The sequence below is a fragment of the Lutra lutra genome, chromosome 6 (genome assembly GCF_902655055.1).
Source record: "Lutra lutra chromosome 6, mLutLut1.2, whole genome shotgun sequence".
Lineage (NCBI taxonomy): Eukaryota > Metazoa > Chordata > Mammalia > Carnivora > Mustelidae > Lutra > Lutra lutra.
In genome coordinates this window covers 107,693,737-107,712,299 of record NC_062283.1, presented here as the reverse complement: position 1 = coordinate 107,712,299, position 18,563 = coordinate 107,693,737, and the positions used below count along the sequence as shown (strand labels likewise).

At 35.4% G+C, this 18,563-nt stretch overlaps 1 protein-coding gene across 3 annotated transcripts in view; it reads right to left on the bottom strand.

The window, feature by feature from the left end:
• Positions 1-18,563, bottom strand: part of LOC125102404 (cytochrome b5 reductase 4) — an 87,029-nt gene that overhangs the window by 36,176 nt on the left and 32,290 nt on the right. Inside the window, exons 5-10 of one of the 3 annotated variants that reach the window (XM_047733599.1) lie at positions 12,256-12,285; positions 8,798-8,858; positions 7,330-7,387; positions 5,763-5,856; positions 3,704-3,736; positions 1,405-1,527 (exon numbers count right to left, since the gene is read on the bottom strand). In XM_047733599.1, coding sequence (XP_047589555.1) covers positions 1,405-1,527; positions 3,704-3,736; positions 5,763-5,856; positions 7,330-7,387; positions 8,798-8,858; positions 12,256-12,285 — 399 coding nt within the window. The remainder of the gene's footprint in view (positions 1-1,404; positions 1,528-3,703; positions 3,737-5,762; positions 5,857-7,329; positions 7,388-8,797; positions 8,859-12,255; positions 12,286-18,563) is intronic. The other 2 variants (XM_047733600.1, XM_047733601.1) reach the window with 2 other exon arrangements.

The following is an 18,563-nucleotide window of genomic DNA, read 5'->3' as shown; positions in this document are numbered from 1 at the left end:
ATTAAATAATAGATTAAAAATCTAAAACAAAATTCAAAGGACCCGAAGAGAGATTTTTTCCAAAGAGGACATACAGATGGCCAACAAGTATATGAAAAGGTGCTCAACATCGCTAACCACCAGGGAAATGTAAATCAAAACCACAATGAGCTATCACCCCACACCTGTGAGAATGGCTATTATCAAAAGGACAAGAAATCACAAGTGTTGGCAAAGATGCGGGGAAAAAGGGTACCTGGGTGGCTCAGTGGGTTAAGCCTCTGCCTTCGGGTCAGGTCATGATCCCAAGGTCCTGGGATCGAGGCCGCATCGGGCTCTCTGCTCAGCAGGGAGCCTGTCCCCCTTTGTCTCTGCCTGCCCCTCTGCCTACTTGTGATCTCCATCTGTCAAATAAATAAATAAAATCTTTAAAAAAAAAAAAAGATGCGGGGAAAAGGGTATCATTATGCACTGCTGGAGGGAATGTAAATTGGTGCAGCCTCTATGGGAAACAGCATGGGGGTTTCTCAGAAAATTAAAAATAGAAGTACAATATGATTCAGTATTCCACTTCTGGGTTTTTATCTGAAGAAAATGAAGACATTAATTTGGAAATGTATGTGTACCTCCATCTTCATCGCCGCATTATTTACAGCGGCAATATGGAAGCAACCTAAGCGTCCACTGATAAATGAATGGGTAAAGATATGGAATGTATGTATATATAGAGAGATATGATGGTATACTATTTAGCTATTTTAAAAAAGAATAAAGGCCTGCCGCTTGTGACACGGATGGATCTTGAGGATACTACGCAAAGTGAAACAAGTCAGACATACAGAGACGAATACTGTATGATCTCACTTACATATGGAATTGAAAAAACAAAACAAAACAAACAAACCCAAACTTATAGTTACAGAAAACAGACTGGTGGTTGTCAGAGGTGGAGGTGGTGGGGTGGGCAAAATATGTGAAGAGGGTTAAAAGGTACAAACTTCCAAATATAAAATAAACATATCATGGCGATATAACATACTGCATAGTGATTACAGTTAATAATACAGTAATGAATATTTGAAAGTTGCTAAGAAAGTAGATCTTAAAAGAGCTCATTACAAGAAAAAAAAGTTTTTGTGACTGTACAGTGACAGATGTTAACTAGACTTACTGTGATGATCATTTCACCAAGTCTATAAATATCAAATCACTATGTTATATACCAGAAACTAGTATAATATTATATGTCAATCATATCTCAATTTGAAAAAAGGAGGAAAACAGATACCACGTCCTTTTATAACTTCTTACAGGGAGATATAAGGGCCCTTTGGCTCCTCCCAAAATAGCCTTCCAAACTCTGGTATAATTGCACTATTGACACAATTTCATCAATATAGGACTCAAAATAATAGCGCAGCATACCTGTATCTTTCCTCGCAATAAGTGAATTATGATTCTCTAGGGGGTGACCAAGACGTTTCCAAGAAGTATTCTCTTTTTTCTTTAGGACAATCTCTATTTTTCCCACATTCTCAACAACTCGCACTAAAAAAAAGATAAATTTCATTTATCTGAAACTAAATATAACACATTACTTTAAAATCAGTCTTCCTCAAACAATACAAATGTTCTGATCTGATATGAATAACAGGGATCATTAGTAAGATAAGACTTCGTATACATATTTGTCAAAACTGTTTATCCCTTAAATGATATTAAATTCAACTTATTTTATTATATGAATCAAATTAACTTTTTTCAAACTAATTTATCAAGAGCCAAACTAATAGGTACTGCTAGTTTTCACAGAAGCCCAAATATGTCCATGGCAAGTACTTAACACATAGCTTCAGGGGGGAAAAAAAAAGGAGTGGGCTGACATATACAAATTAGTCACTAAGTGGACCTATAAAAGCAAATTTAATTTATACTCTTCCATTTCTTAATTGGGATCTGAGGAGTTCTTATGAGTAAATTCAGTAGATCAATTCTTAACTGAATAAACAAAAGAAAAAGCTTCATGAGTAATTATGAATTACTTATGAATCTTAAATAATTAAAGGCCTTTTAGGGTATCTTTTAATTTTTGACTGAGTTCAGAATATATAGGTATAATATAATAATAAAATACAGACTTTTATATACTGGTTAAATTTTATGAATTGAATATGCTTTTAAGGCCCTAAAGTGTATTTCAGTCTGTCTTCAGAAACAATCTGTTCTTCCTCAAGGTAAACACATAATTCAACAGCAACTTAATAATACTTTTTAAGACAGATTAGTCAAATACATTCATTTCAATGAGCACTGATTAGAAGCTTAACAAATATAGAAACATGGTCCTTGACTTTATACAATTTACAGAGCTTGCTACCATATATAGGAAAGAGAAAGCACAGAACCAGTATAAGGTATTCTGACAGTACTTTGAAACAAGAAATTACATATATACACACAGATATATATATATTTAAGTATATATATTTACACATATATGTGTATACTATCTCTATATAGCTATATAGTGAAATATAATTCAGCCTTAAAAAAAAAAAGGAAGAAAGAAATCCTTCCATTTGCAACAACATATGAACCCGGAGACATTATGCTAAATGAAGTAAGCCAGACAGAAAAGATAATACTGCATGGTATCACTTACATGTAGAATCGTTTAGAAAAAAAAAAAAGTCATGTACTCATTAAAAAGAGTAGAGGGGCGCCTGGGTGGCTCAGTGGGTTAAAGCCTCTGCCTTCGGCTCAGGTCATGATCCCAGGGTCCTGGGATCAAGGGCTCTCTGCTCAGCAGGGAGCCTGTCTCCCCCTCTCTCTCTGCCTGCCTCTCTGCCTACCTGTGATATCTGTCTGTCAAATAAATAAATAAAATCTTAAAAAAAAAAACCAAACAGAGTAGAATGGTTGGCTGGGGAGGAGGGGCACGGTAAGGGATGGTGAGAGGATGACAAAAGGGTAGAAAGTTCCAGCTAAGACATGAATAAGGTCTGAGGATCTAATGTATAACCATGGTAACTACAGTTGATAATATTACAATTCCAATTTGCTAAGACAGTATGCAAAAAAGTAAATATGTGAGGTGACGGATGCGTTAACTCGATTGTGGGAATCTTTTTACAATGCATACACACATCAAATCATCAGGCAATTAAATATATTACAATTTTGTCAATTACACGTCACTAGAGCTAAAAACAAAAGACCAAAAAAAAAAAAAAACAATAAAGAAACCACCATTCTGTGAATCTTCTGCTGTTAAACAGCTTTGTGAAATCCACACTGTACTTTTATATGCAGCAATATTATAATTTAATATGTTCTGTCAATATTACACATTTATATTTATACACCTAAGAAAAATTTGTGTGGTCTAGTATATTTCTACATATTGCATGTCAGGAGGAGGGCAGAGATAAGGAGAATGGAAAGAAGAGAAGAATTTTCTTCCAAGGAGAGAAAAAGGTAGGGTAAAAAGATGAAAGGAACAAGGAGAAAGAAAAAACCTGAAACCAGCAAGAGAACATATTTATAAAAAAATTAATGTATTTGTTTATATAGAAAATGTTACATCTTTGTTTTGTAATATGAAAATACACATATGAAAAATAAGACAAAGGCTGATTTTTCTCTTTCTCTCTCTCTCTCTTCCTGTGTAGGTATGTATATATGTTCATGTATATATACACATAATTATTTTTTGGTAGCTTACCAGAAAAATCTTCCTCAACTTCATGACTTAGCCCTAGGAAAGAAAAATAGGTTTAGTTAAAATCCAACTTCAATTCATACGATCTATGAACACCATGTAAGATCATCTAAACAGTTCTTATATGCACTATGTACTATTTCAAATCTCTCCAGATAAATAAAACATATTCTGACAGCCAGGAGAAAGACACTGTATACAATCGAACTGTCCAACTATCTGAATATAAATACATACAGTTTTCAACTTTTCAATTTCTCTCCTTATTAAAAAGCAAATACCCAATTGCCCATAAGTGAGAAGCCACTGTAGTCCAAAGATGGTCCCAGACTGACAAACCTACAAACCAAGAAGTGAGCAGGCAGGTAGGGACGCAACCCCAGCAGTGTGCATGCTCTAGTGTGTTCGCAAGTAGATGTGCGTACAGGCCAGGCTTGGGTCTGGCTCCGTTTTCTCTTATTATTCTCTAAGGTTGACTATGTATTCAGTTATTGAAAGAAAACTATTGAGTCTCTGTATGTTATCTTCTAGGCATTATCATACAATAATTAATGAAAGAGAAAAACCACTGCCTTATGGAAATTGCATTCCAGAAGGGGGAGAGAGATGAAAGAAATATTTTTATAGACACCTGCTCTAAACTTCACTATGTTAATATGGTTATCTGGAACTTACAGTTCTGCATTATTTTAGCCCTTCCAACCCAATATTGGCATCCAAGAGTCTCATATTTTTTGACTGTGGAATTCTTTTTTCTTTTGTATTGTGCATTACATATTGTTAGCTGTAGTGGGAACAAAATTAGCCATAAAGCATTTGAAACATGGTAGATGGTGGCACAGAGGTTTTACTTAAAGAAAAATCATGCAGTGCTAATGAGTAATGTATACTTTTCTAGACATCTGAGTGTTTGGTTAAAACTCTCCCAATATACAATAGATCTTTTATTTTCTTTTAAGATTTTTTATTTATTTATGGGGGGGGGGGGCATAGGCAAGGGGAACGGCAGCAGGAGAGTGAGAAGCCAACTCCCCTAAAGAGTGGAGAGCCAGATGGAAGGCTCGATCCCAGGACCCTGAGATCATGACCTGAGCCAAAGTCTGACACTTCACCCTTGGAGCCACCCAGGCACCCCTCCCTATGTGTTAGATCTTATGCTAAGAAAAAATAGGATGAGTTATTATTTCTACAAGAAAAGTTTAAGGTTCCAGTTTGATTAATCTACTGAATGGAGAAAATAGGAAAGAAAAAAACATTTATCAACTCTGATCAAATTCAAGACAAAAGGTACATCATTAATATAGTAAAGCAGTGAATAGAATCCTCAGTCAGCTGGTGTCTGGGCAATCAGTCTCTGTTTTGCAAAGTAAATGATATAAGAACACCTGCTTCACACATAATTTTTTTGTTATCGTAGTTTCTATGTGCTTCATTTCTACCTTCTAACTAGAATAACATCACCTTCATTAGAGTAGAAAAGGGTGAAATCCTAAAGTCATTTGGGTGAAAAGTGGATTAAGAATCTGGTACTTTTGATTCCAGATTTTAATCCTAGTTTGTTTCTTCTGATCTCTAATTTCTCAAAGCAGACAGAAGTGACTGTAGGTTGATCTCTGGTCATGAAGGAACAGGAGGCTGAGGAATATAGTACAATCTTACAATCTCTGCTGCAGCCTCTGACTTCCCATGACAGAGCAGGCAAAAAACAGGCCCACAGAACTAGCACTTGGTGATGGCTGCTCAGTAGGAGCTCGTGATGGGCCTCCAGAGATCTGTCTATAGGTATCAAGTAAAAGACACTTAACAAAGCCAGGGCAACAAATATTTCATATTATGATTGATTTTAATTGCATCCAATTATTTAAACTTAGAAAAAATGAGGTCATGCTGCCATTTCCTAGCCCTATCTTTAGTATAAAGAAAAAACAGAGTAGAAATTGATCAGAAATGACAAACCAATTGACAATATCAGATAAAATATTATAGCTATCTAGATTGCAGACTGAGTTATTGCCAAACTTAAAGGAAACCGGAGTTGTTTCCATTAATATAAAGTACTTACCAACATGTATATTATATGAATAATCCTTGATAATTGTTTCTGCTCTAAAGGAATTATCCTGATGATCAACTATTATTGAGTCTAAATTAATATCCTTAAACAGAAAGCAAAAAGAGAAAGATTATAAAGTAAAAATTTCCCCCAATTTTTAAATTAAACTTTTAAGATAATCCACGGATGTTCATATGGCCCTTCTTTATAGGATCCGCAAGATGAGTAAAGGTTACACCTCTTTTTTTCTCATACAATACAGTTCTCCTTCAAAACACACAGCACAATTTTAATTATAAATTTGTCTCTCCTTAATATCTACATCATCCACTCATCTCTGTCTAGAATAGTGCTTAGTACCTAGTAGGTGCTCAATAAATATTTATTGAATAAATAATTTGGAAAAAATTAGAATCAGACCAGCAATCAAGATACATGTTGATTTTAATCTTTCTACTATTATGTGATGCTGGGCAAATTACACAACCTTTGACTTCAGCTTATAAAATTCACTAAGAAATTTTTAGATAGCTCTAATTTCTGCATAGCCTTTTCCAAGCTATTTTGGTACCTATCTTTTATACCATACACTGAACACATTATTCTACATAGAAATCTTTCCCCTTCCCTCAGTCATTCATCCCCTGTGCCTCACTGATACTACCAAAAGGAGTAGACCCCTACCTCCCTAGGCTGTGCCCTCTTGATTTTGGACTGCATGATGAGGAGAAGACAATAACAAGAGGGAGTGGAAGGGGTTCAAATGGTGTCTCTAGCCCTCCAGGCTGTATCAGGCAGAGAACAGAGCCTAGTCACTCCACAATTCAACAGCTCATATGTGATTCTGCTATTACAGAAGTAACATGCAGTCTCAGAAATTCCTAGCTGCCAGAACTTGTCTTTAAATTTACATGGTTCAAGTGTGAGAACCTTGCCAATTGCTGAAGGATCTATTTGGAGATGTTATATGTTGTCTGTGTACTTATCTGATTTCCCAGACAGATTAATAAGTCCCATGAAAGCCAAGTATCTACATAATCTGGCTCATCATTAGATCCCTGAATTCTTAAATAGTATTGCAAATAAAGTAGGAGTTCGATAAGTACTTAGTAAATCAATTGTGTCCTTAATTTTAGTTTCAAGGGGGCATTTGAATCCCATTAGTGGTTTAATATTACTAAGCCACAGTAATACAATCTCTACTGTATTCTCAAATCCCAATTCATGTGCAGGAAGTTAGTTCTTACAATAAAGTTAACTGCAATTCTCACTTTTGTTATCCATGCTTAAAACACACACACACACACACACACACACACACACACACACAGTGTATAATATACTTCCTAGTCTAGCTTTTTAAAGAGGCTACAACATGGTTGTTAAGAGTGTATACTCTGGAGCCAGCCTGCCTGGGTTCAAAATGCTAGACATGCCACCACTTACTGTGTGACTTTGGGTAAATTATTTAATCTACCCCATGGAGTTTCTATGAGTTAAAAAGTTAATATAAGATTGCTTAGAAAATAGCTAACATTTATTGAGCATTTACTTTTTTTCTGATTTTAAAGTTTACCTTCTGTTTAGTATATATGACAATGGTGACTAAAGAGTCTGTCTGGAACCAGTCATAGCTGTGAAATATTAAAAGAATGAATAATTACATTGATAATCATGTACTAAAATATTAAATCATTAAATATATGACTTAAAAATATATATGGCTTAAAAATACACAATATGACTTAACATAAATATATGATTTAAATATATGGCTTAAAATCTGCCGTGAGAAATGTATTTCTCTAGGTAAACATTTTTCTAAATAACGGGGGGGGTGTCTTACCCTTATAAAAGTGGTAATTACTTCTGAATTTAAAATACCTATACTAACATGTATTCCAACTTGGATTAAAACAAATATCCTTGACAAGATACTTTTTAGAAAGGTTACAAGCACCACTAAAATCTTTTATCAGAGTAATAACAACATATTTTCTTAAGAAGCATGAAAAAATCTACATACTTATTACCTTCACTCCCTCCCTGTCACAAATATATTATTATTCAAGATATTAATTCACCAAAGTCTTTTAATGGCTCAACAATAAAACTTAAGGTAAAACTAAGTCTTCTGTTTTGTAATAGCGGTTCATCAAACTGATACTGTTTTTGTACTTCTTACATATATAAGGACACCCACAGGTAAACCCTAGAGATGTCCTTATGCCCTTACGTTAAAACTGTATATGAAATACTTGAATAGATTTAACAAATATAGCAGGATGCTGCTGTTAAAGGCTGGCGGTAGAGAGAAAAGCAGAAAGAAAAAAAACATTGCAAAGAATGTTTAGAACCCTGAAGGCATCCGCAATGCTAACATTAACAAAAATACATATGGATCAAATAATTTACTAAGACTGTTGCTGTGCAGTGCATTTTAAAAACAAAATATAGTAATTGAGTAAATAATGGTATGGTCATTTGATAGCAGGCAGACAAAAAATGCTTTTGCAGAATATTTAATGACATAGGAAATTGCTCATAGAACACATTGCAATGCCAGTATTATCAAAATAGAATAATACAGAAATAAGTATTATATGAATCTAAGTGGGTAGAATAAACCAAATATTAAGTATATATATAAATAGAATATGATTGATTTTATCACCTACTTTTTTGTATTTCTCCATATTTTTAAAGTTTTCTACCATGAATGTAGACTTTATAATCAGAAAAAAAAAATTTGAATAGTTTGTTAAAGTTAAAAATATTTTTAAGTTTAAAGTTTTTTAAATATAAAGATTTAAACACAACGGTCTTTAAATTGGATCAAACTTCAGTTATACTAAAAATTCACATGAACAGGAAATAGCTCATTCTCCAACAATGTCTGATAAATGGGACACTACGCTCTTATGTCAAAGAAGCATGATTAATATAGTAGGCAATAACTCAAAGTCAGAGCTGTTTATTTTTTTTTAACGTGTATGTTTTGGTGTAGAACTGATTTAGCTTTAAAAAAGCATAAGAATGCATACCTTGGAGAACTAGGACCTTCTTTGGCAAGTGTATCTGACACTTGGCTCTTGGGAAGCATGCCTTCACAAAGAAAAACAAAACAGCTACAGTTCATCTAGAAAGCATTTATCTTTTTTGTTTTTAGTAAAGGTATTAAAACATCATAAAAGGACACAAATCACAAATGTACTACATAATGAATTTTCATAAAGTAACACATACCCTTGAAGTTAGAGCCATTCTCTGCCTCCTTCCAATCACCAACCCTCCTCCAAGCACCCATTATTCTGACGTCTAGTAGCATCATTAGTTTCTGCCTATATTTGACCTTTATAAAAATGTAGTCATACAATATTTTCTCTTTTGGTCTGGCTTTTTTTGGTCCTGCATTACAGACCTTACATTAAATAAGCATGATTGATAGTGAGCAATAAGTCAAACCTTGAGGTTTCTGAGATTTTACCCATGCTGTTGAAGTCAACAGCAGTTCATTCCTTTTTATTACTAAATATTACTACATTGTATAAATATATAGAATTTACACATTCTCCTGCTGATGGACATTTTAGCTGTTTCCAGTTTTCGGCTATTAGACACAAATAGCACTGTTATAAACATTCTTATATATGTACATGTACATTCTTAAAGAATGTGTATCTACATTTCTGGTAAGTTTTTAAGGTGTGTGCATGGTCAGCTTCAGTAGATGCTGCTAAATGCTTTTCTAAAGTGGTTGTACCAAATGACACTTTTTACCAGAAGTGTCCTGAGAGTTCCAGATGTTCCACAACCTCAATGACATATGGTATTGTCCTTTTCCCATCCCAGTCTTTCTTGTGGGCATGCATCACCACAGCATTTTAAAAAGCCCACTAAAACTGCCGTTTTCAAATGAAAACTCTGAGACATGCAAGAACTCTGGAGATTCTGGAAGCACTAAGTGTTTCCCTCCCACAACTGGAGTGCATTGTTACCTGTAAGGTTCAGTTTGGAAAAAAGGAGGACTGCTGCTGAAACACTTTTGAAAATCACTGTATCGGGGCGCCTGGGTGGCTCAGAGGGTTAAAGCCTCTGCCTTCGGCTCAAGTCATGATCCCAGGGTCCTGGGATTGAGCCCCTCATCAGGCTCTCTCCATGGTGGGGAGCCTGCTTCCTCCTCTCTCTCTCTGCCTGCCTCTCTGCCTACTTGTGATCTCTCTCTGTCGAATAAATGGATAAAATCTTTAAAAAAAAAAAAAAAGAAAGAAAGAAAATCACTGTATCAGTTAAATTTCTATCCCTCAAACTCAGCAGGAAAACAAATATTATGTTTAGTCTCTGGTGAGTCTTAGAATTCCCACATTAGAAGTCACAGTAATTAGATAAGGTCAGAGAGGGGAGGCACCTTTCAGACAGGCTAGTTGAGAGGTTTAGTTTAGAGGTTTCCAGGATTCTTTCGGGCCAAGAAACTTCTGTTTAAATCCAACTTAAGTGCAAGCACAGGATATCAAATAGCCATATTTTGGGGGATGAGGCTAATCATAAGTTCTGAGCTCAGGCCTTACTCAGTTTCCATCTCTTCCTACGTAACTCCACAGGACACAATTAACTTTCAGGTAAACAAAGGAAGTCTCAGAGATTTGACATAACAAAGCCAAAGTTATGAACTAACTAGTGGTGAACCCTAAAGAAGAAGGTTTTACTAGGAAACTGAAAGCATAAGAAAAGAACTATAATAATTAAAATGTATTTTGGTCTAAAATGACAAAAAATAAGAAAAGATAACCTTATTATTTGAAAATCATTGGAAAGATATTTTACTAAGAGATTAATGTCATTTATCTTTTGGAGGTCTTATACGAATGTATCACAATCTAACAATTTGTGTAAGAAAAAGCCATCAGCAGGATTCATAGATTGTTAGTCAATTTTGATCTTATTAGGACCTGATTAGGACCAAGAAATCTGGATTTGAGGTGTCAGCACTGTGACCTTACAAAAACAACCATTTCTGCTTCCTCAAATTCAAAATAGTAAAAAAAAAAATCTGCCCTGCAATCTCATGAGAGAGGAAAGGAGCCAACTTCCACGCCTTCTAAAAACCTATACGGTGTCATACAAATACAACTCTTTAGAACAGAATAATGTCACAGGCTGTGGAATGTGTCTTGACTTCAACATTTACCAAGCAGAACAAAACAGAAAAGTTGAAGGAATCTGTAGCAACTGTGGGATGGAGCAAAATAATTAGTTAGGTGGACAAAATGAACATTCTTCTCCCCAGAAGTGCTGCTTTATGACTGATGTTAATTTGAAGGGATCAGGTCTCTCATGGAATACCACAGCAGTTTATCTCATCCAGGATTTAAAACAGCTGTTTGAATAATGACAGTGCAGGCAGACATCACATCTGCAAATACACAGACTTACCACATATTTAAATGAGCCAAATATGAGAAGCAACTAACAAATATAAATATTACAATCTCATAGAATCCCAGATCATAATAGGTAGCTGTGCTGGCCAGATCACCTGTGGAGTGTTAATATTCCATTCTCAAGACCACCTTGAACTAAGGTCTAAGTTAAATGCAGTGCATCCAGGGGAGGGCAATAGGAAAGTAAAGGTTCTGGAAGCCATATGTGGTGGGAATGGAAATGCCCAGTCCATCATCAGTCTTTAAGTGATGAGTCTTTAAGTGAAGCTTGTATGCCTAGTATCACTAAAGAGTCAATCATCAGTTGAAACCCAAGATGGGCCCTTCATTGAACACAGCCAGCGTTACACTATGAGATAAAAAGCTTCGGGTATTACATCCAAAGGGCAGTATGTCAGTCTACAATACACACTTATCTTCTCAAGCTAAAAAAGAAAAGGTAATTCAGTAATCTAGTTTGTAGCTGTATTTCTATAACGTTTTTTTATAAATATGAAGAAAAAAACCTAAAATAGTGCAATCAGAGTAGTGCCAGGCATTTCCTAGGAGTCAATACTGACCACTACACCATACTTATTTTGGTTTCCTTGGAGGGAGAGGGTGGGGCGATGCATGGTGGACAAAGGTAGCTATAATTCTGAGTCAAACGGAATGGCTGAATAAGCCAGAGCTGCTGAGCCTGGTAAAGTAGTTTAATAGGCTACTCAGGATCTGAATGCAAACATCAGTGTTGAGCTCCATGCCAGAGGGATGTGACTTGCTCAATATTGCTTCTGTGGGTAGAACTCCTCATCACTACAAATATTCAAGATGCGGGCAGATGAACACATATTCGGTGATATTACAGGAGGGACAACTTACTGTAAGAGTAATGGCTGGAAAATGGGATCAAAAATGTTCTGCCAAATCCCCTAAGTTAGGCAAGTGAAGACATCTTTTGTATAAAAAAAAAAAATCTAAATACTACCCCCAAATAATTGTGTAAAGCAATTTTGTATGTGAATGAACCCATGTGAATGCGATCCATTTTTTTTTTTTTACCATAAACATATATGACTTACCATTTAAGATTTTCTTTTCTTCATGATAGTCTGTATAGTGATTTAGGGAAAAAAGCCAGGTAAGAATAGTATAACATCAAAGAGAATATCAGTTAATATTATATTTGAAGATAACAGCCCTGTTTTTAAAGGGTTTTCTTTTAAGGTCTAAAGAGAAAAACAAGACTAATAAACAGCTGACCTATGTTAGAAATAAGGAAAATTCCTCTCTGAAAATTATCAGGCCATTTCTTCTTCAGGTGTTTACCTCCCACTTAACTAAGCTTTTTTCTACTTCTTTGAACATTTTTTTTCTAGTATCTTGGTTAATTTCTTTAGAAAACAGATAAAAACCCAAGTTTTTCCCAGGTTATCATACTCTAAAGTAGTCAAAATTATCCAGAATTTATTACATTATACTTTATAAATAAGACATACATGTTAACAACCCCCCAAAAAGACACCTTATTATCTTTCTTATCTAGGACAGTACTTAAAAATGATTATTGTTACTCCAAATTTAAATGGCAAAATAATAAAAATATAAGACTTTCACTGTATATACAATGCACTACAATTAGTGTTACAACCCAGGAAAATTTAACAGGTATTTTCTTTCAGGATGGCAGCCAACTCACAAATCTACATTGTATTTTGATCACCACCGATACCACACCATATGGTCAAAATAAAATCCTTAGCAAGTTAACAGAGTTAAAAAAAAAAAAAAGACAAGCCAACAAAATATTCAAATAGAAAACTGACATATCAATTGTTAAAGTGAACTTGTTTATCGAAAAAGAAACTCAACTACTTAAATGAAAGCTTTCAGAATTTTTATGTTCTGATTTTCAATCAACCAGAGATCCTGTAATTACTTCCACTTCACCCAACTACCATAAAATAATCATGATTTAGGGGCGCCTGGGTGGCTCAGTGGGTTAAAGCCTCTGCCTTCGGCTCAGGTCATGATCCCAGGGTCCTGGGATCAAGGGCTCTCTGCTCAGCAGGGAGCCTGCCTCCCCCTCTCTCTCTGCCTGCCTCTCTGCCTACTTGTGATCTCTATCTGTCAAATAAAATAAATAAAATCTTTAAAAAACAAACAAAAATAATCATGATTTAGGAGGCCAGATGAATACTGTTTTTATTTTCCTTATTTTACTGAAATAATTTCATAGCTGAAAGGGATCCTTAACAACATACAGCAAATTACCATCTGATCCCCTCATTTAAGACTGAAAACCTGAGGTCAAGGACTTGAATGAAACCCACAGCTCTTCAGCAACAAAGCCGAGGTTGGACTTTGTCTTCTGAAACTCAGCATCATATTTCTTACTATGCTATTGCTAGTGTTAATACTTAATACCTCCTAGAAAGACAAAAGACCTAAAAATCATTTAAATTATACCTCAAAATGAGCTTTGTTTATCAAGTGCCAAGAAAAAAGCTAGTCATTACAGTTCGCAAGGGATCACTGATGTTGCTGCTTGATCACTTACTTTTATCAGTGGGTTTAATCTGTCTTTCCCACTGCAGTTGTGATTATTTTATCTTAGAACAAACAACAAACTCACAGATAGAAGTAAATTAAATCTATTTTCTGTGCACCACATAGTTGGCAGTTTGAGGAATCTCATTAATCAAGTAAAACATTTGTTTTTAATCTAAGAGGGTCACAGATTTTGAAAAATTGCCCCAGGTAATTTGTTTCTAGGGGAAAATGTATATTTATCTCATACTTTCTACCTGATATGAATTGATTGGACCTGTCAGAACTTCCTGGATCCTACTAAATAGGTAATTTTTTCCCGAGTCTTTTTTTTTTAATACAAAGAAAAAGTACCAATAGGAAGAAATCTTTTACTTAAATAATCTAAATCATGTTTAAAAACTCTACTAGTCTTTGCAACTCTTTTAATAAACTGAGACACAGAAATAAGAGACTATTTTGTATTATTAAGCATATTTACATCTGAATCATCTTAGTCACATAAGACTGACAAGAACTCTGATATTCTGCCTAGATAATTAATTCCATCATTTCATTGGTTCCATGACCAAAAAAATTTGTATTTTTTCACAATGTTAGTTAAATTGCATTACTCTGGTAAGAATCTCTGTTTTCTGTCATTTTGAAAACTAACACTGCAACTTACAGACCGAACTCAACTATTTTTTGGTAAGAGGGTGGATGAGAATTTTTTTTTCATTTTTTTAAACTTATTTTCAGCATAATAGTATTCATTGTTTTTGTACCACACCCAATGCTCCATGCAATCCATGCCCTCTCTAATACCCACCACCTGGTTCCCCCAACCTCCCACCCCCCCCCACCTCTTCAAACCCTTCAGATTGTTTTTCAGAATCCTAGAGGAGAACATAGGCAATAATCTCTTCGATATCAGCCACAGCAACTTCTTTCAAGATATGTCTCCAAAGGCAAAGGAAACAAAAGCCAAAATAAACTTTTGGGACTTCATCAAAATCAAAAGCTTCTGCACAGCAAAGGAAACAGTCAAGAAAACAAAGAGGCAACCCACGGAATGGGAGAAGATATTTGCAAATGACAGTACAGACAAAAGATTGATATCCATGATCTATAAAGAACTCCTCAAACTCAACACACACAAAACAGATAATCATATCAAAAAATGGGCAGAAGATATGAACAGACACTTCTCCAATGAAGACATACAAATGGCTATCAGACACATGAAAAAATGTTCATCATCACTAGCCATCAGGGAGATTCAAATTAAAACCACATTGAGATATCACCTTAAACCAGTTAGAATGGCCAAAATTAGCAAGACAGGAAACAACATGTGTTGGAGGGGATGTGGAGAAAGGGGAACCCTCTTATATTGTTGGTGGGAATGCAAGTTGGTGCAGCCTCTTTGGAGAACAGTGTGGAGATTCCTCAAGAAATTAAAAATAGAGCTTCCCTATGACCCTGCCATTGCATTACTGGGTATTTACCCCAAAGATACAGATGTAGTGAAAAGAAGGGCCATCTGTACCCCAATGTTTATAGCAGCAATGGCCACAGTCGCCAAACTGTGGAAAGAACCAAGATACCCTTCAATGGACGAATGGATAAGGAAGATGTGGTCCATATACACTATGGAGTATTATGCCTCCATCAGAAAGGATGAATACCCAACTTTTGTAGCAACATGGATGGGACTGGAAGAGATTATGCTGAGTGAAATAATGAGAGACTATGGATGAGAATTTTAAATTGTGACCTCAGTCTAGTTTACCTCTGCTGGGTGGAGCCATGGAGGACCCCTCCATGATAAAAAAGAAAAATTCTTTTACCAGTATGCTCATTCTTTAATAAATATTTGTTGATCGTCATCTTAATAGAGATACTGGTATAATATAAAACCATTTTGATAAAAAGTTAGGAAAATATAAATATATTCTGTCTGCTTACTGAATTACTAAAATTACCCCCAAATTTGGAACAATTCATAATGAAAGTAGAGACGTGGTTACCTTTGGGTGTGTAGGGGAGGAGAAACAAGTAGATGGGAGACAGGTATGACAAGGCCACTACTCATACTTGAATCATGTGACTGCATTATTTATTCAAATAAATTAAATAAACAGAATTAAAAATAAAATGATATGTTCTTTTGAACACATACAATATGATAATGCTTTAAAAGAGGTATGTAGGTTAGGTATAGAAGCATAGAGGAGGGTATCTCTACTTGGAAGGAATCTGAAAGGACTCCATCAAGGAGGTAGTATTTTAGCTATGTTTTGAAAACATGCAGGCATTTGTCACAAGGCCCTGAAGAAAAGCATTCTAGGAAGACAAAGGCTGAGCCGTTATATCTGAATGTTTTACATTTGTCATGAAGCTACAAACCTCATCTTCTCTTATTTCAGAAACCCTCTGGATTTGGGGTTGGATAATTTGGGGCTGGATAATTCTCCGCTGTGGGGGTCTATCCTGTGTACTATTGGGTATTCAGGGACATCACTGTCCTTTCCTCTACCCACTAGAAGGCAAGTAGCACCTACTTTAGTTGTGACCACCAGAATGTCTCCAGACATTACTCCCTTGTGGATTTTGGCATATATAAATATAAGTATAAATATAAATATAAATGTGCAAAAGTGGATAACTTTAATGAGGTGATTCTCTGCCTTACAAAAAGAAGCATCCATGTGTTCTTCAAATGGCAGAATTCTCCAGTTGATAACTATAGTCTTTAAGTAAGGTACAAATACATACAAACCTCAGTATCTTCACTTTTATTTTTATTTAAATTAAAAAAAATTTTTGTTTCAAGCTTTTATTGAAATTCCAGTTAGTTAAAAAAAAGGGGGGGGCAAGTGGGAGGGGGAAAAATTCCAAGTTAATTAACATACAGTATCTTCACTTTTAAAGTGAAGGTGTTAGAACAGCTTCTAACTCCTCTTTCATCAGCAGTAATCTACTGATCTATGGTACCAAGTGCTTTATTGTCAGTAACTGCTTGAGTGAGCGGGTGTAAAAATGAAAAACATAAAGTATTAGAAACCATGATAAAGCAGTGAGAAATTAAGAAGAAACATTTGTGATACTGCACTATGCCACTGGAAAATGTGAGTACTTTTAAAATATGACTTCCATTAAAATTTTTTAAAGAATAATTATGGTCTAAAACAGTGCTGCCCAAAAGAAATATAATGCAAGCCACAAGCATAATTTTAATTTTTCAAATAACCACATTAACAAAAAGGGGCAGGTTAAATTAATTTTAATAATATATTTTTACTTAACACAATATATCCAGAACATAGAATATTATCATTTCAACATGTAATCACTGTAAAATTTATGAGACATTTTACATTTGTTTTTCCAACAAAGTCTTGAAATGCAATATTTACACTTTTAATGCATCTATATCTGAAGGAGGCATATTCTAGCACTTGATAGCCATAGGTGGTGTGTGCCTATAATAATGGCAGCAAAGGATTAAAATAAGGGTAAAAAGCAAGAACATTTTTCATCTTTGCCAGAGAATGAAGTGTTCCACATAAATAAGTAATCAAGAACTGAAGCTTTACCTTTTTAAGCAAAATTTCTCCTTTTATTCATTATTAATATCTTTCTAAAGCACAATACAAACCATAATACTTTTTTTTTTTTAAAGATTTTATTTATTTATTTGACAGAGAGAAATCACAAGTAGGCAGAGAGGCAGGCAGAGAGAGAGGAGGAAGCAGGCTCCCCGCTGAGCAGAGAACCCAATGTGGGGCTCGAACCCAGGACCTGGGATCATGACCTGAGCTGAAGGCAGCGGCTCAACCCACTGAGCCACCCAGGTGCCCCAAACCATAATACTTTTTAAACAAAGGATTATTTTAAAAAGCACTGATTCTTTGCTTGATAAGGATTCACTAGTATTATGTTTTGGGGTTTTTTGGTTTTTGTTTGTTTTTTTAAGATTTTATTTATTTATTCATGAGAGAGAGAAGCAGAAGCAGAGGGAGCAGAAGGGAGCCCGATGCAGAACTCAATCCCAGCACCCTCGGATCATGACCTGAGCTGAAGGCAGACATTTAACCGACTGAGCCCCCAAGCGCCCCCACTAGTATTATGTTTTATATTCTACGCAGTTAAGCTCCTGTTTTCTTCCTAGACACCCACGCATTTTGCCACTGCCACACTAGAAACCACCAGATAAACTGAAAATTACCCTTCCAGAATTGGCCAGCTGTAGGGATGCCCATAAAATGCCTGGATTTTGGATTCCCTTGGTTTGGGGTCTGGCAGTCCACCTACCTAAAAGAGTGTGCCTGGGATCTTGTATTGAAAGAAGGCAATGAATAAAATTCCTCTTTGGTGTAGCCCCTGTCGTCCCACCTCCCCCCCCACAAATCCTCATGCTGGCAATAGTTTATTTTCACCTACTGTTCGCACCTCATCTCTGGTTTCAGTCTCTATTCCTACTTCATCTGTTTTTATCCTCTGTTCCCATCTCATCTAGAAGTTCTAACTGCGGACTGAACACATGTTCTGGTTTAGCCCCTGTCACAGGTTCTAGTTTATCCCCTATCATCCCAGCACAATTACTAACAGAGCCTCCCTGCAAACTCAGAACTCCCCCAGTTTGAGCAACTACACAATTATCCCATTCTAGTAATTTTTTTAAATGGAAATGCTTTTTTTTAGTTTTAACTCTAATTACTGCTTTTTTTTTTTTTTTTTTTTACTATTAGGTTAGTCACCACACAGTATACCATTCTAGTAGTTTCTATCAATAAGGCCAGCTGAGTTTGATGATCAATCCCTGCCCAAGGGCACAAGTGGTACTTACGTTAAA